At 36.4% G+C, this 19,642-nt stretch overlaps 1 protein-coding gene across 11 annotated transcripts in view; it reads right to left on the bottom strand.

The window, feature by feature from the left end:
* Positions 1-19,642, bottom strand: part of SPAG9 (sperm associated antigen 9) — a 155,629-nt gene that overhangs the window by 45,019 nt on the left and 90,968 nt on the right. For 6 of the 11 annotated variants that reach the window (XM_036838221.1, XM_036838224.1, XM_036838223.1 and 3 more), the window contains 3 exons: positions 18,499-18,649; positions 1,409-1,616; positions 763-862 (listed from right to left, as the gene is read on the bottom strand). In XM_036838221.1, coding sequence (XP_036694116.1) covers positions 763-862; positions 1,409-1,616; positions 18,499-18,649 — 459 coding nt within the window. Of the gene's footprint in view, positions 1-762; positions 863-1,408; positions 1,617-8,808; positions 8,851-18,498; positions 18,650-19,642 lie in introns of all 11 variants that reach the window. The other 5 variants (XM_036838218.1, XM_036838220.1, XM_036838219.1 and 2 more) reach the window with 1 other exon arrangement.

Raw genomic sequence — 19,642 nt, 5'->3', positions numbered from 1 at the left:
TAAAATGAGACTAATTTCTTCTAGTAATGAGATCATTACAGTTTTGAAGGGAATATATTGTCTTCTTCCTGATTGGGGGAAGGAATAAAGTTTCTTCAAATTATATTTTCCCCACTTTTGCTGTTATGTTTTTCCCAAGTTCCACAAAGTAGGGAATACTCCTTGGCTGTCTTTTTTCCCCATCCGTCCACATGCTCCTAGTTCCTGATGCTGCAAAGGTAACACTTCACAGAAGATTTAAACTATGTACAATATCCAGCTTCAAAAAAGAGAAAACTGGGCTTCCCTGGTGGTGCAGTGGTTAAGAATCCACCTGCCAATGCAGGAGACACGGGTTCAAGCCTTGGTCTGGGAAGATCCCACATGCCACGGAGCAACTAAGCCCGTGCGCCACAACTACTGAGCCTGCGATCTAGAGCCCGCAAGCCACAACTACTGAGCCCGCACGAGCCTAGAGCCCGTGCTCCGCAACAAGAGAAGCCACCGCAATGAGAAGCCCGTGCACCGCAACGAAGAGTAGCCCCCACTTGCCGCAACCAGACAAAGCCCGCGCACAGCAACAAAGACCCAATGCAGCCAAAAATAAACAAATAAAATAAATAAAAATAAAAAAAAAAAGAGAGAAAACTGAAATATAATATCAACATTTCTTCAGCAAAACATGTGAATGCATTTTATCTGGTCAGAGACCAGGGGACAACAGTGTGCTTTGGGAGAGGGGAAAGGGAAGGATAAGATGTCCTAATCGGGCTTTTACAGTACCTTGAGCCTTTATATCCACTGAGATCTTTGTCCATATCCAACTCAGGAGTGGATTCAATGATTGCCTGAACTTCTGACTTCTCTTCATTTTCAGCAGAGTCTTAGGAAAGAACAAGATAACAAAAATAATGCATATAACACATACTGCCCCTGTTATGAAAATTGCTTCTATGGTTGTAAATACATCATTTGATCATAAAAAATTTTAAAGAGTTGATTCTAGGAAACACAAGGTCAGATAGACAATATGTCATATATTCAATTAACAGTAAATATGAGCAACTAAAAAATAACCAAAGAAAGTTTTCATTCGTGTTTCTTTGGACACAGTACAGTGTACACCAGGCCAGAACTCACTGTTTTCATTGTATTTAAGGGGTGAAATACAGAGAAATTAAAGACAAAGGCTAATGACCTAAGGTAGGGAACAGAAAAAGAATGTCCTCCTGCCTTTCAGGCTCTCAACCCCTCAGCCACTGCCCCACCACTTTTCTCTCTAAAACTTTATTTAATCATCACATCTTAAAGCTTATTTACAATTGAATACAGTTTTATAAATCTATGGCAGCAACACCCCAAAGATGTCATATCCACATCTGGATTTATTGAATACTTTGTCAGTATGTAAATAACGAGGGTCACTTACCTGTTGATACATTTCTAGTTTCTTGGACTACCTGTACTTCAATATGCTTGCTTATCTCTGACTTATCTGGTGTATCTGCAACCTTCACAAATGCTTCATTCTCTTCATGTAAGGGAGTATCACTAGGAATTGCTGCCACATCTGAAGCAGTTGTTGATGCTGGAGTGGTAGCTTTAGATCCTCCCTGGCTAACATCAGAAAGTTCATCCTACGAATAAATATAATTAGGGAAAACATTCTGATAAGTAATTTATTTAAAACTATCTTTTAAATGGGTTAAGAAACTTGAAAGAAAATTCTATTAAAAAACAGTAAGTCACTGATTATCAAAGGAAATCAATTAATCTCTGCAGATTATTTTCAAGTAATTGGGAAATATTTAAGCAATCATATTCTTCCAGACATACATGAGATTCTTCTAAATAGAAGACCTGAAGATAAAAGTACAGTGGCAGTATTAGTAATAAAATCATATATTACTGTTATCATCAGAGTTTGTAATGGCAGTCCTAATTTGTAAAATCATTTGATAATAAAGACTTGTTTCAAAACACTTAGAGCATGTACTGTGTACTACATGTGAGCATGTACTACTCTAAAACAGCAATGGAATAACAAGATTCTTAATCTCAGGATACAGTTTTGTAAACAGTGTTCTTAAAACATCCTGCATCCAGGGAATTCCCTGGTGGTCTAGTGGTTAGGTGTCCGCGCTTTTACTGCCAATGGCCCGGGTTCAATCCCTGGTCGGGGAACTAAGATCCTGCAAGCTGCAAGGCGTCACCAAAAAAAAGAGGAAAAAAAAAATCCTGTATCCAGATCACTTGAAGTGCTTATAAAAAGGACAGATTCTAAGTCCAAGCCCAGACTTTAGGCAGTGAGATCAGGTAATCTGCATGTTTAACAAGCAATCCAGGTCATTTATATAATCACTAAAATTTGATAACTACTTCTAAGATCCACAGGTAGGCTTCAAGAAGTACATGCCCAGACTGAAAACTTATGCAAACATTTATGTACAATGAATTTTTCTAGGAAAAGTATCTACAACTTTTATCAGATTTTCAATGGGGTTTGTGACTCCAAAATAATTAAAAACAGCTGTCCAATAGCTACCAATAATGAGGCAGTTCTTTACAGCAAAGTTCCCAGGTCTTAAAGAGAATGTGACAAAATATTTAGTACTAGTAATGATGATGATGATGATTAGGGTGAATTTAGTGAATTTACCAAATGTATAATTTTGGATAAGTTATGTATTCTTTCTATAGCTATGTTTTCTCATCTGTAAAATAGAGATAATGGTACCTAATTCATTGGATTATTCTAAATTTTTCTATATAAAGACTTAGCAGTGTTTTCACACATACTAAGTGTTTAAAATGTTGGCTATTTATTATAATTTATAACAATACATTATGCACAACTTTGAAAATTTTGCAATGCATGCTTTTGGCCTAAGGAGAAAAGAATAAATAAATATATTAAATTGTGCTATGGTGGGGGATGATTATTAGTGATTTTTATTTCCCTCTTTAAAATTTTATCTTTCTTAACTTTTAAAGAACATGGTTTAAAATACATTATAGCTAAATCAACTATAGTTCAATAAAAATAAAATAAAATACATTATAGCTATAAAAATAATAGAATAGAATCCAAGCAATTAAAAATAACTAACACTATACCAATCTTACACTGTCTGAGAGATTTAGGTTATTTTAAGTGCTGAAAAGTAAGAGGGTGTTCAAGTTTAAGACTCTCTTCAAGTATAAGAAAACATTTTTTGACATATAGTCAGCTTACACATGCTACGATGGACAGCAACTACAATGAAAGTAATCACACTTGGAGAACTTAACCATCACCAAACCTCTTAGTTTTACAACATTAAAATGTTTCATCTCCATTTTCTTCTCTTAATATTTTAATTTACTATAATGCATTTTGATGTATGGCTGAACTAATATAAATCAATTACCAGATGAGAACAAAGGGCATGCAAAAGAAAATATATTTTCTATGGCAAACCGAGAGCTCTTTATCCCTTCAATAGTCCTCCCACCCACACTCTTCATCCCTATCCCAGGCTTTTGGAGGTTTTTCCCCCCTTATTTTGTTTTTAATAATGAGAAATCTATAAAGTCACAGACTGTGACTTAGCATGTTGTACTCACTAAGAGTCTTGAGTATCTTAGCTCTTCTGGTGGGTTTAAGCTCTAACACGTGGATAAAACCCAAATATTTGCTGAAGACCGTATCCTAGTAAATTTTTGCTAGTCTCATTTTCTGACAGTTTATATTGTACTTGGACTTTTATAATAGTTGGTCAGCTACTGATTATTTATTGCTCATCATCATTTTAAGAAACATATATATCCATGACAGATGATCCATTTAGCAAAAACAAATCTCATCTGAGATTCTGAATCTATCAAAAGAAAAATAAAGTGGCATATCCATATTAGCACACAATACTTACTTAAAATGAATTTTCAATGACATAGGAAAATGTTATGTTAAATTGGAACATATATATATATACTTTTAAGGAAATAATCAGAGATGAATAGAGGATGTCATTTATAACAGCAAAAAACTGAAAACAACTTAAATGCTCCAAAATAGGAAATTAAGAAAATTATAGAATATCCATACAACAGAATACTATGCAGCAATTTAAAAAACTGTGTTGTAGAAGAATACCTACTGAGATGGAAAATATTCACAATATTCTGCGAAGAGACTGGGGACTAAAACAGTTCTGTATAGTATAATCAACTAAGAATGGCTAGAAAGAGCTATGTCAGGACACTCATGGCAATTCTAAAAGTGGTTGCCACTGGGTAGTTTGATAATGAGTGACTTTTGCTTTTACTATGCTCTTGTTAGCACTTCTAAATATATATGTTTTTAAGTAGAAAAAAATTATAAAATTCAGAATATAAATCTATACATGACGTATGGTCTCAAAAACAATTTCTATTTATTTATTTGTATGGCTGCATTGGGTCTTCATCACTTTTTAAATTTATTTATGGCTTCTCATTGCAGTGGCTTCTCTTGTTGTGGAGCACGGGCTCTAGGCACGTGGCCTTCAGTAGTTGCAGCACTCAGGCTCAGTAGTTGTGGCGCACAGGCTTAGTTGCTCCATGGCATGTGGGATCTTCCCGGACCAGGGCTCGAACCCGTGTCCCCTGCATTGGCAGGTGGATTCTTAACCACTGCGCCACCAGGGCAGTCCCTCAAAAACAATTTCTTTAGGTATATAAAGAGACTAGAGAGAGTAAGTTTCACTATAACTAGATGAAATTCTCTTTTCAATTTGAAAGTTTTGAGAAAAAGAAAACCATTTATACTATTTATGAGTTGGGACTATCCATTCATTATTGCCTTGTGTTTAAAATAACTTTGATTACAAATATTGCAATATTAACTGTATGCTAATAAAATTAGCTGAATTACACAGCCAACTATTTTCTTCTGTGCATCTCAAATACAGAGCTGATATCCAATGGGAAGAAAGACAAATCAAACACATTAACAGTTCAATCCTCTATCACCTCCTCCCCTGTTAAAATTAAAAGACAAAATTATTTGACTATTTCCTGGAGCTGGAGACTGGCACCTAATATAAAAGTATCTGATAAAAATTTCATCAAGCGAATTAGCTTGCTAGAAGTTGAGTCCGGAAAACTGACAATAATATTTCTGGAGCCAAAGAGGACTATAGTGAAAACAACTAGAAGTCACCCTGAGTACCACTCTCTTGGTCTTTGTTTTGATGTGTACTCTATTTAACAGAAAAAATAGAAGTGGCATTATTTTGGTTAATCTAACAGCCTGGCTAATTCACATTTATGTTACCATATACATGAATTCCCAAGCTTTAAAAGTTTGAAGTATAAATTACATTTAAAAATTAATATAAAGAGTCCAGGTTCTGATGAAGTATTGATGGACAGCGCTTAAACCCATCAAGACTATGGATTCAGAAAGCCCTAGAGAATATCAAGTTCATCTAGAATGAGAAAATTATACGCCTTTGAAGCTATTTGAAAAATAACTGGATGTCGATCTTGACCTTGTCATTTCCATTTATCTCTCAAATAAAAGTCAAGTAGAGAAATTATTTCCTCTTCCTTCATATCACCCTACCCCACAAGGTCTAGCTATTTTTACCTTTAAAAAAATTATATAGTAATTTAAAAGTTCACAACATAAACAGCTTGGCAAAAGCCCTCTTCCCCAAAATCATTTGTGGATCTGGGAGTATGAAATAAAGTAACCAGGAGAGAGCTGAACCTAAAACAGGAAAAGGACTCTGACACTTCAGGGGATCTCAAGATTTAGGGCTACAAGGAAGTGGTAAATTAGGATCTGCTTAGAAGATAATATTTTAAAATGCTATCCAAATAACATGAGATTATTGATCTGTAACTCGCTTCCCTTTTATACTTTTACCACATAAAAATATTTTACACACATTAAAATAGCTCACAGTGTGGGCTGCACTTCTGATAGCTGAATCCCAGGGATAGACCATGAGAGCTGAAGAGGGAAAAGCTCTGAATTTTAGGGAATAGTTTTCAAAAGACGTATTTCTCCTTGGTCTCCCAGATAGTGGAGACATAAAGCTCCCAAGATTAGCAGGAAAGCAATGAGGTGGGAAGTCTCTGTCATGTGTTTGACCAAGGGCACAATATTCTTATATTGTATCTCCTATGGAAGAAATTATGAAATTCTGTCACTAACAATGCCTCCAACTAAAGATAGAAGGAAAAAAGACAAACCTAAATATTAGCCGGCTAAAAGATAAAATGTATCACTTTTGGTCAACAATAAGTTCATATGATACCAGGTACAAAATGAGGGAAAATATTTTACTAGGACCTAAATGGAAACTGGAAGCATTCACATAAATTATTCAACATAAAGTTATAGGGGAGTTGCATGCTGTTGTTTCGCATTCAATCTGTGACTTCTGGAGACCTCTAATTCCTATTTTATGCTGGTCATACGCCAGGTGTACTGTTTTGGCTAATAGTTTTGACTACAAATGCTGCTTTATTTATCTGAAGACCACTGGCCTATCAATTTCAATTGCCTGATGCCATTAAGATATCCTCTTCAATGACACAGGTGGGTGCCAAAAATGGAGACTTACCAGGTGGTCAAGTCTCTTTCTGATAAACGTTACTTGTTTTGTAACCCCATTCCCACTCTTTCAGTTTTTAGAAACTCTTACATTGTAGGCTTTCATGTCACTGGAAAATGCCCACAAAAACGAGCAACCTGACTTGGGGTTCCAGTGTTATAACTATAAAGGAATGGCACTCTTGTGCAACAAAACAACAAGTGCTGGTGAGATGTGAAGAAATTAGGACACTTGTGTACTGTTGGTGGGGTTGTAAAATGGTGCAACTGCTATGAAAACAGTATGGAGTTTCCTCATAAAATTAAAAATAGAACTACCACATGATCCAGCACTACCCCTTCTGGGTATAAAACCAAAAGATGTGAAAATAGGGATTCAAAGAGATATCTGTATACCCATGTTCACAGCAGCACTATTCATAGTAGCCAAGAGGTAGAAGCGACCCAAATGTCCAGCGAGGGGTGAAATGGATAAACAAAATGTGGTGTATGTATACAATGGAATATTATTCAGTCTTAAAAAGGAAGGAAATCCTGTCACATGCTACAACATGGATGAACCTTGAGGACATTATGCTAAGTCAAATAAGACAGTCACAAAAGGACAACTACTACATGATTCCACTTATATGAGGTATCTAAATTGGTCAAATTCATAGAAACACTAAGTAGAGTGGTAGTTGCCAGGGCTGAGGGGAGAGGGGAAAGAGGAGTTGTTGTTTAACGGGTATAGAGCTTCAGACGTGCAAGACAAAAAAGTTCTAGAGATCTGTTTCACAGCAATGTGAATACTGTTAACACTACTGAACTGTATACTTAAAAATGGTTAAGATAGTAAATTTTATGTTATACGTTTTTTATCACACAAAAAAACAGAACAGGTGTCATTACTTTTAGCTTCACTTGAGATACCATAGTGAAAACCATCTGGTCTTTGTGCTATTTTCCTACTGGTTTTAGATTATCAGGCTAAAAATCTATAGGCCTTTACAAAATACTTTCAGATGTTCCATTCATTAAATGCCTCCTGTACCCAGTGCTGTATAGAATACATATGTCATGTGTTATCTGGCATTGCCCCATTACTATTTATGTTCAGAAAGACTATAAAGTAAGTTCACAACTAAAAAAATAAATTATCCCACTAAGGACAACTTAGAAATGTTCCAATATACTGTTTTCCTAGGTAGCCGCCTGATTTCATCTGAAATAAGCTAAAAAGGGGGCAAGCAACTCTGCTACATAAGTTTGTCTTTAGCTTCAAAGATTTTAAGCCTAATGTAAGTAAAAGACAAAATTACAGAAAGTAACTAGCCCAATGGATACCCACTATAACACATCACCTTATATTTAATTTCTATGTTTACATTTCTTTCTCCCCAAGTTAAAGTTGTGTCCAAAGCAGTAGTTTTAACACTCTTTTGATTTACAACTCTACACCATAAGAGAATCACAAAATTCTGTGTATACAAGTATTTTATGGAGAGCTTCATATCTTTAATTTGATTCCTAGAGGAGTCTTTGACCCAAAGAAACACTGAGAAGCATAATTCTAGACACATTTAGTTGAAATAAGTCTGGATGCAAATTATACTGTAGGTTCAAAAAAATTTAGAGAGGCATCTATGACCTACCTCTGAAGATATTTCTGAAAAAGACACTGTTCCACTGTCATGGACCTGCTGAAGACCTTACCCTGGTTAACCCTGACCTAGTGGGTAGGAGAAAGTCTTATTTTGTCTTTATATCCCCAGGGCCTAGCATATCAAGCCTGACATGAAGTAGGCTCTCAAAAGATGAATGAAGCTGAATGGTGCCCTGACTGGGGCTGAACAAATCTGTTTAAATAGGGAGGCAGCCCAAGGTAAAATGACATACTAGGCTGTCTCCAGGACACATACAAGTTATGTACATTCTGCCCTGAGGAAGGTATTTGTGCAAAGCATGCATGTTTTCTTACCTAGAGCTGGATAAATAGAAATAGGCTGAATTTCCATAGGATTTACTTATTATTTTCTCCTTTGTTTCAAAATGCTGACTTTAGAGAAGGAGTAAATTACAGATTACAGTAAAGCCCTAGCAACCACTGTAGAAGAAATAATTTTCTTTTTTATTTCAGTGAATAACATCAGCAGTCTTCCAAACTGAGCACTTGATGTCTTGAAAATAGCAACTGAGAAAGTAACCAAAAGTTAATCACTTTCATTTACTATTTACAAAACGTTTTGAAACCCCATTCTCACCTCCTGTTCTATAGCCTTCAGAGGTTCAGGACTACTGCTGACCTGGGAAGAGGGAAAGATTATAAAAGAGAAAAAAAAAAAATCATGTATTTACTAGGTGTTAGCATATTTTTAAGTATCTTTGGCTTGTGCTACCTCTCAGGATAACAAGATGCATCTCTTTTATCTACTTTGTTAAAATGAGGGTTTGGGGGTTTTGTTTTGTTTTGACTTAAAATGACCTCCTTTAAGCCTCTATTTTAAGCCATATCATGACTCAAAAGCCACCTCTTGGGTCTTGTCTTACCTTATACTTTGTCAATAAGCAGTTTATCAGTTAACCCTTTTTTCTATTCACACAGCTGTGTGAAATCTTCCTGAAATTTATCCTAATCATCTTGAGTAATTAACATAATAAATATTCCAATTTAGCATACTTGGAAACATTAACCACACTGTTATTCCCCCCCACCCCCCTCATTTCTGAAACTGTTAGAGATCACTAACAATCGAAGGGCAACCAAGATTCAAGTCCTTTTTCACAAAAACATCTATTTACTCATATTCTTTATTTCTATCTGTACATTTGCTCTCTTTGAGACAAAAGTGTTTTTCTTAAACACAAAGCAACTTCAAGTTTTAAATATTCTTAGTCTGGAAATCCATCCAAGTCTTTTGAAAAGTCTAAAATACAGCTCTCCTAGCTCTCTGTTAATTCCCACAAAAAAATCCACAGATGAGCAAGGCATGATTCACTTTTTTTCTTTTTTTTTTTAATTGAAATATAATTGACTTACAATACTATACTAGTTTCAGGTGTACTACATAGTGGTTTGATGTTTTTAGACATTACAAAATGATCACCACGATTAAGTCTAAGTACCATCTGTCATCATACACAGTTATTTCAATATTACTGACTATATTCCCTATGCTGTGCATTACATTCCTTTGACTTCTTTATTTCATGAATGTAAATTTGTACCTCTTAATCTCCCTCACCTATTTCACTCATCACCTCATGCCCCCTGCCCTCTGGCAACTACCAATTTGTTCTCTGTACCTATGAGTCTGTTTCTGTTTTGTTATGCCTGTTCGTTTTGTTTTTTTAGGTTCCACATATAAGTGAAATCACATGGTATTTGTCTTTCTGTCTGACTTTTTTCACTTAGCATAATACCCTCTAGGTCCATCCATGTTGTCACAAATGGCAAGATTTCATTCTATTATATAGTTGGATGATATTCCATTTAATATACCATAGCATGATTCACTTTATACAAACCAGACTGCCTCTCCCTTAATATCTGTTTACATGATCTTTGATTCTGGATTCTCATCTTCAACTCTTCTCAACTATCATTTCATCAAAAGCTAGGTAAATAACTCTCTAAATAAAAATAAAAAGATTGTGAACATACATTTTTAAATGAAAAACAAAAAGCAAGCTGCAGGAAATAGAGCATAAACCTATTTATCGTTTTTTTTTTTTTTTAAGATTTTTTTTTTTTTGATGTGGACCATTTTTAAAGTCTTTATTGAATTTGTTACAATACTGCTTCTCGGTTTTTTTTGGTTTGGTTTTTTTGGCCACAAGGCATGTGGGATCTTAGCTCTCTGAACAAGGATCAAACTGGCACCCGCTGCATTGGAAGGCTAAGTCTTAACCACTGGACTACCAGGGAAGTCCCTAAACCCATTTATCTTACAAAGACATATATGAGTATGTATTATCTATGTGCAGATATAAAGAAAAGGGTATGAATGATACACCAACTATTCACAATGACTGAGGCAAAGGAATGGAATTTAGAGTTGGACAACTATACATTTTTACTCTAGATTTTCGATATTATTTGATTGTGAAACATTATTAATATGACTTTTTAAAAAAATTATTAAGCCCACTTTCTAAAATATTTGGACTCTGAGCAACTTTACAACATTTCTAGCATCTGGCATTGTGTGTGACCCGGTAGGCATCAAAGTTTTTTAATGCAAAAAGCAAGGTAATTTTTCTTCAACAGGAAATACTTAGAGCTATTTTTCCTATTCTAAGAGCTTGTTTAAACGTTAAATATCAATAGTAATAAATACTCATGTGCCAGTTACTTCAAAAAAAGTCACATTAGAAACATAAGCTTTAAATACCATCGTTTTTAAATAGTGTTGTTTATTTGGAGTTTTACCATTTTTCATTCTCAACATACACTAGCATCTTGGTCAATAAACAACACAATACGTAGGCCAAAAAGAGGAAAAAATCTCACTGATTAACACCCACTAAGAAAGAACTAATTCCACTGCCTCTTCTCCAAGCAAGAGTTTAAAAGGGGAGAAAGTATGTATCTTATAATTTTATTTGTCAGTTATACCTCAATAAAAATGAATGAATAAATGAATGCGCAAATACCAAAATATTAGGAAGAGTAAATCTTAACTCCCTTTTCCCTTCAAACTGCAACTGTCAGCTGTGGATGATTCCTGAAGTTATCTAATGAGGATATATGTGAGTGGGAAAGTTTGTAAATAAAAATTGAAGTTATAGAAGAAATTCCTTACCCTCTGTCCCAAGCAAAACCAACCTGAAATATTACAACATGTAATCCATTTTTCTTAAAATTCTATTTTTATCTTACCCTACTGTAAACACTAATATAAAAATCCAAAAGGAGGTAATGTATACTATAAACTAATGGAAAAACCCAACATAAGCATCAAAGCAATCACATTCCAACCAGTAAGCACATTTAGTGCCTAGATCTTGGTTCCTAAATACCATTCTCCAATAAACAGAACCAAGGTTTCTTGGAGAAGCACTTGATTGCACACCAGGCGCAGGGAAAATGCAAGAGCCTGGAGCATCTGATGGTGTCAGGAAGAAAGAACTCAAAAGAGTATGGGCATGTCAAAAGGGTATAGGATGACTCCTGAAAGAGCTCCTGATGTCCAAGGCTGAAACACTTTGAGCAACAAAATAAATAGTAATGGGACTTCCCTGGTGGTGCAGTGGTTAAGAATCCGCCTGCCAATGCAAGGGACACAGGTTCGATCCCTGGTCTGGGAAGATCCCACATGCCGGGGAGAAACTAAGCCTGTGCGCCACAACTACTGAGCCTGCACTCTAGAGCCCACGAACCACAAATACGGAGCCTGTGCACCACAACTACTGAAGCTTGCGCACCTAGAGCCAGTGCTCCACAACAAGAGAAGCCACTGCAATGTGAAGCCCGCACACCGCAAGGACGAGTAGGCCCCGCTCGCCACAACTAGAGAAAGCCCACGTGCAGCAACGAAGACCCAAAGCAGCCTAAATAAATAAATAAATAAATAAATAAATAAATAAATAAATAAATAGTAACAGCATTGGATAACCTACAGAACAAAATAATACCTTTGAGTTCAAATATGAAGGAAAGAAGGGAGGGAGTGAGCAGCTCTCCCTCCCCAGTTAATAAATGTAGGATGAAGAAAACAGAAAATAAGCATTACAACACCACAGTAATAATTATTGTAGGTAAGATTCACTGATGCACACTAAAAAGGAGAAGCAGGATATTGGCGCAGTCTCAAAATATATCCACCAAGATATTAATTAAATTATAAACAGAAAAACAGTAACTTTACAGTAAAGAAATCCAACATACACCAGCTGAACCAAGCAATCGAGGTTAACATCACCACTACGGCATTCTACAGTATTCTTGCCAAAAATATATAGCCTCAATCTAATCATGAGAAATCATCAGAGAAGCCCAAATTGAGAGATATTTTACAAAATAACTAACCAGTACTCTTTAAGCCTGAAGGTCATGAAAGACAAGGAAAGGCTGAGAAACCACCAAACGTTAGAAGTGACTGAGGAAACATAACTCAATGCAATGTGGGATCCTGGATTGCATCCTGGAACTGAAAAAGAACCGTAGTGGGAAAACTGGCAAATCTGAATACAAGTCTGTAGTTCAGCTAATAGTATTATACCAATGTTAACTTCTTAGTTTTGATAATCTTACCATGGTTAGTTAACATACCAATGTTGGGTGGGTGATGGGTATCGTTCCTTCTGTACTATTTTTGCAACTTTTCTATAAGTCTAAAATGTTTCAAAATGAAAAGATAAAAACAAAACAAAACAAACCAAGAGCTTTAACTGTTTTGAAATTTAAAATCACACATGCGTTTTACAACAGGATCTTTAATCACAAAAGACACAGGAATAAGGTTTAACTACTATAGAGATTCAAGCTTGGGAAAACTAAAGAAATAGGAACAGTTTAACACAAATGGAGGAGGATGGAAAATTCTTCTAAACAATAATGCTGGCTCTGTTCAGAAATTTTCCATTCTGCATGCTAAGCACGTCCCCTGACGAATGCAGCACACACTGACCACTGGCTTTATATACCAAACCCTGCTAACAAGACCTTCTCACAGCAGTTCCACTGAAGTATTTCAAGTCATGTGATTTCAAAAGTACTCTTTAAAACTTTCACAAGTAGGTATCAATCCAATTGCTTTTTAGCTAAAATTGTTTTTCTCAGTTCTAAAAGTCACATTCTACTAATAACCAACAACCCAGGAGACTCTAAAGGAAAAAATAATACTTTTTCGGAGTATATATACATATGTGTACACTCACACACGTCTTTAGGCATGTGCAGGTGCATATAGGTGTATATATACATATATATGTGTACATGTGAAACTAGATGGAATCTATGAAATCATTGCCAAAGTGATACTAACCAAGGTCTAGAAAACAGCATGAAAATTTTATGTGTAGGATATTTTAAATGATATTTAAAACACTTTGTTCTCTTTCTATATTTGGGCACGAGGGAGAGATATCTGAACTCTAAACTTGTAAAGCAATGAAGAACTTATACAACATAGCTGGTGAGAATACAAACAGCTACCATCCCTTTGGCAGGCAATTTGGTGATATCTAGCAAAATCTTAAATACATGCTTTAATCCAGCAATCCCACTTATAGGAATTATAAATACAAGTACAAAATTATGTACAAGGTTATTCAATGCAGCATTGCTTATAATAGCAAAAGATTAGGAAAAACTGAGATGTCCTATCAATAAAGTAGATTTTAATGGCAGATGGGATATGTGATCCCTTTCCCCTGGCCCTTCCTCAATAATTCTGATGTATCATTCATCGTCCTTCACTCCGTTGTTTTCCATTTCTTTTTCTATCGGACTCCTCTTCTAAGCACACAAACAACCCAGTCTCGTGCCTTCTAAGAGTACTTTTCCCTTCACCCTGCCAACTGAAAACACCTTTTCACTGTCCTCCCACCACAACCACCTTTCTTGAGTAACACACACTTTCTATTTCCTCCTTCGTGAATATAATTCAGTTGGATGAACAACCTTACCTTAACATTTTTGCCTATTTCCACCCTAGCATTTTTATAATACATTTTCAATAGAAAATGTCATTTAACATAAGAAGTTCCTTTTTACCAATTTTGCTAGTAGCCCCCCATTAAGAAATTTCTGTTAATGATACAATATAAAATTCCTCTGCTTTCTGCCTTAAACTGATCTCTAAACTCGATTTGAGGACCATCAAAAGGTATGAGGTGAAGCTTCATGTAAGCTGTGGCATTTAGATTGGCCTTGAAAGAATACTTCTACTGGTGGTAACCTAAGCAGGATACAAATATGTATGTGGGAAAACTATATAGAAAAACAATTGGATGCACAGGTGTGGAGTTCAGGAAAGGGGTCAAGATCACAAATTCAAATTTGTGAACACTGATGGGTGGATGGTATTTACAGACATGAAACTTGAACTACCCAGATTAAGTACAGGAGGGGGCTGAAATTTAAGCCCTAGAGAACTACAACATTTAGAGGTGCAAAAGCAGCAATGGAAAAGGACCTGTGAAGAAAACCAAAGAGAGAGGGAGAGGGGGAAATGGGAGACAGAGGGAGAGGGGGAGGGGGAGGAGGAGGGGGGAGAGAGAAAGAGAAAGAGAAAGAGAAAGAGAAGTATCCTGGGAGCAAAGTGAAGAAAGCATTTCAAGAAGCAGAAAGTGGGCTTTCCCTGGTGGCACAGTGGTTAAGAATCTGCCTGCCAATGCAGGGTCACAGGTTTGAGCCCTGGTCCGGGAGGATCCCACATGCCACAGAGCAACTAAGCCTGTGTGCCACAACTACTGAGCCTGCACTCTAGAGCCTGCGAGCCACAACTACTGAGCCTGTGTGTCACAACTACTGAAGCCCATGTGCCTACAGCCCGTGCTCCACAACAAGAGAAGCCACCACAATGAGAAGCCTGTGCACCGCAACAAAGAGTAGCCCCCGCTCACCACAACTAGAGAAAGCCTGCACGCAGCAACAAAGACCCAACGCAGCCAAAAATAAAATAAATAAATTTTTTTACAAAAGAATGATAAAAAAATATTAAAAAATAAAATTAGAAGAAAACTAAGCTGGAAAGACAAATTTTATTAAAAAAAAAAAGAAGCAGCAGAAAGTATTCAAATTTGTCAAATGCTGCTACAAGGAAAGGTGGGAATGAGAATTTTCCATCACACTATTTATTTATTATTTATGGCTGTGCTGGGTCTTCGTTGCTGTATGCAGGCTTTCTCTAGTTGCGGCGAGCAGGGGCTACTCTTCATGTGGTATGCAGACTTCTCACTGTGGTGGCTTCTCTTGTTGCGGATCACAGCCTCTAGGCATGCAGGCTTCAGTAGTTGTTGGCACGACGGCTCAGTAGTTGTGGCTCACGGGCTTAGTTGCTCTGCAGCATGTGGGATCTTCCCGGACCAGGGACTGAACCCGTGTCCCCTGCATTGGCAGGCAGATTCTTAACCACTGCGCCACCAGGGAAGTCCCCATCATACTATTTAGAGAGACGGATATTTTGTATAACTGTGAAAAAAGGCACATTGGTGCAGTAGGTAGCACTGAAGTCTCAGAGGAATGGGATGAAGAGAAAAAAAAACATTCTTCAAACACACCAAAGTTTGTCCCCACCTTGGGGTCTTTACAGATGCTAGTTGATCGTCCTGAAACACACAGTCCTCTGGACCTTTCCATGCACCTGTACCTCCTTCATTTCAGGGCACAAGTCACCACCTCCAAGAGGCCTTCCTTCACCACTCTAAAATAAGCACCCCTCCTTACTAGTTACTCTCTAGCCCCTTACTTAGCTTTTTAAAAATAGTACATAACACTACTTGAAATTCTATGATTTCATTTATTTGTTTGTTGATTTCCCCCACAAAAATACAATAAGTAAAGGAATAATATGTACAAATACTTCTTTTTAAGAACAACTTGTATATTTTTCTAGGTGCATCAGTCCTGGCAGATTTTCCAGTACAGCTGTCCCTTGGTATCTACCGGGGATTGTTCCAGGACTCCCTGTGCATACCGAAATCTACAGATGCTCAAGTCCCTTATATAAAATGGTATAGTATACCTGAAGATATAACCTTATTGACTACAACTCTTTCAGTGAGAAATCTGCCATAAAGCAATAAAAAAGGTCCATAACTTTACAATCATGGGCAAATCCCCTTTACTGCCATTCTTCTGCCACAGTTTCCCTATAGTTCTGTTTCCTTGGTTATAACCCATCATGTGGTTTTCTCACAGAACATTTTCACCTTAACCTTAATTCGCAGAAAATTTGTGCTAGTAAAATTAATTTTACTTATAATTCTCACCTTCAGTCTTTCATAACAAAGGCAAAGCATACTCTAAACATAGCTAGGTCATCCCCAAAGTTCTCAGAGAAACGAAAGTTGAAGAACACCTTAAATTAGAGATGGTCTAGTCCAACTCCTGCCAGACATGGAAACCGAGACCAGTGTGCATGTTCAATGCAATCCACAAGTGAACTCTAAACCCCTGACTCCCAGGCTTTTGTAAAGTTAGAGAAAGACATCTGACTAATAACAAGGGCTTAGGTAAATAGTAAAATATGTCCTAATTATGAGACATACTTCACAAACTGGACTTCTACCATTTTGTAATGTACCATTCCATTCCCAGAAATCCTTATCTGTTGAGCCTTTATCTCATTTACTGGCTCTATGTCCACAGTAGAGACAGATTGGATTTTATTTTAAAAACCTCTCTGGGGAATACTTGCCTTAGTATCTCTAGGGAGGATACAAAAAACTCCCCTGTTTAAATCCATATTAATAATCTGTTAATCAGTTTATAACATGTCAGCAGAGTTCTGTCACAGCATATCACTGGATTAAATAACAATCTTCTCTTTAAGGTATCTTTCTGGATAGTAGTTAAAATACAGTTACCATATGGTATACATATTTGATGTCCTAGAAGTATCCCTCCTACTTAATTTTCTTTTGGGAAAGGGACATGGCAAGTAGGCGATTGAGAGCTGGATGTTTTGGAAGATCTATTAAACCAACAGGCAGGCTAAAAAAGTCAGTGTGGCCATAGAGGTAAGAATGAGAAAACTTCCTAGTGGCATCACTGTGGACTGATACTGAGCAGCTGCATAATTACCTTCTAATAAAGTGAGCAAAAAAGAAAGGAGAATGAGAAAAAGGTGAGGTTAGGCCTACTGTTAAAAATACTTTTCAGTGGGAGCAAAGCTATGAAATATTTATTGACTGCTTACTGTTTTGAGCACATTTCAAAGGTCAATGGAATGATTCTAAATGCCTCTACCTACTAGAGCTGAAAAACAGACCATTTATATTATCTTCAAAAGAGTCTTTCTAACATCTAAAACAAATAATTCATTTGACAAACATGTTCTGAGTGATTATGTGCTAGACACATTTTCTAAGTGCTAGGGATACAGCACTAAACAAACTGCATGGATTTGGAGAGAAACAAAGTAAATAAGTAAATGACTTTGTAATTTAGAAGTATCATAAGAGCTATCTATATAAGTACTTAAACCATGATAAGTAATTTGGAGAAAAAGAGACCAGAAAAAGGAGATAAAGATGTAAGTAACTCAACTGTATTCATTGTAGGTGGCCTGTTTGTTTTATGACAGAGTAGATTTTCTAATGTAACAAGGTTCCTTTATAATCAGTGTTCCCTTTATAAATATTGCACTTTATAAGATATATACTATAACTTCAATTATTTTCAATTATTAGTAAATCTCCACTCTTAGAATATATTATTATTTATATTTATAACTTATTTGGTGACAAGATCTTGGTCAAGAACATAATCTATAATGAACTAACACCAGGCCTTTTTAGCTAAACACAATGCACTTTTGGATATTGCTTTATGAAGGTTTTGAGGAAGGTATCATGCTTTTTTGTTGTTTTTTAAGTGAAGCCCTACTAAATTGTGAAGCTTCCCAACAGTGAACCAAGGATTTCAGGTGGCAATAATTTTCAATTCTAAAAAACATAATTAGGTTCACTGGTCACCCCATCCTAAATTCATATAACGTAAATCAAATAGAAATAGCCTAACTCAAATAGAAATGTTGGTCATTAGTATGACAACCAAGATATAACAACGCTTGACTCTGTTTTCCTATATAACTTGAAAAAGTATAATAAAAAACTGAAACTCTTGGGAAGAGCTCATTTCCAATTTAAAAAAAGCATCTGTTTTACGAACTAAAATGTGTACATACTATTTCATTTTATTATGTTCTGGTTGTCTAGCACTTCAATTTGGATAAGAAAGCTTATAAAACATAAACTGAAGATTTTCACAGAATAAAGCTTACCTTCAGGCTGGTATGAGAACGTGGTTGACTTAACTCCTGAAATTTCCATTGCTCTGATCCAGGGGTCTCGCCACCTTTCTGAGTGTCAGGTGTAAGCAATCCATCTCCAGCAGGTAATGGGAAAATCCCTAATGATATAGGGCGTTCTTTTCTATTTGGAGAGGGGAGAAAAATTAAGCATTAATTCGTTTTTAATTGTTATTCATCATGACTGTAAGTAATAAGCCTGGGCTGTCACTGCTTCAGAATTATCACTCTTAAATAATTCTGTCTGCCGATCTGAACAAGCAGACTTACCAAAGAGAAAGGACAGAGTCTCAGAAGCTAAACTAGCCCCAGGGAATCAACTAAGAAAGGTAGTAAAATATAGTTTAGGAAATCTTATTAAGTTACTGATGAGTCCCTTACCCCAACTCCTGCTTCTAGACTTCCCAATTCCTCGTCTTAATCCCTAGATATTTACCAAGCCTCTTCAGGGTATCTCCTTTCTGCCTAGAGGAAAATCAATATATGGTCTAAATCAGGGCTACTGATTAAATGGTAAAAAGAACACGTGGACCAAAAAAATGTTGCCTGCCATTTCAGTAAACAAACAACGTTGCCTGCCATTCAGCCATCAGCCACTGCAGCCAGCCCTGATGGAGGGCCCTGAAGGGAATTCAAGATGGAGAAAAACAGTATACTGACCCTAGGTAGTTAACACGCATATGAAAGGAATAATTTCAATGAGCCCAGACTCCTGCATCTTCCCATACATAGAAAAGCATTAAAATCATTAACTTGAGATGTCTGTCTTTTGTGATTAGCAGAAATCTTTTGATGTTCCACTATGTGTTGTTTTTTATTTATTTATTTATTTTTCTCAGCAAAAACTCCCATATATCCTGGTTCCTCCCTTTGCCGGTTTGGGACGGTTCCTCAGAGCTATCTGAGAGGCTGCCGTGCTGGGCTATAGCCCTTAGTAATGTCTCTGAATAAAACATAATTCTCATCTTTTAGGGTGTGGGTGTGTGTGTGTGTGTGGGTGTGTGTGGGTGTGTGTGGGTGTGTGTGTGTGTGTGTGTGTGTGTGTGTGTGTTTTCAGAGTTTTATCCCCTAAAGTAGGAAAGCTGTATTGTTCTACAGAACCAATATATGAGACCCT

Source organism: Balaenoptera musculus, chromosome 20 (assembly GCF_009873245.2).
Source record: "Balaenoptera musculus isolate JJ_BM4_2016_0621 chromosome 20, mBalMus1.pri.v3, whole genome shotgun sequence".
In the NCBI taxonomy this organism is placed as follows: domain Eukaryota; kingdom Metazoa; phylum Chordata; class Mammalia; order Artiodactyla; family Balaenopteridae; genus Balaenoptera; species Balaenoptera musculus.
This window is presented reverse-complemented; position numbering and strand designations above follow the sequence as displayed.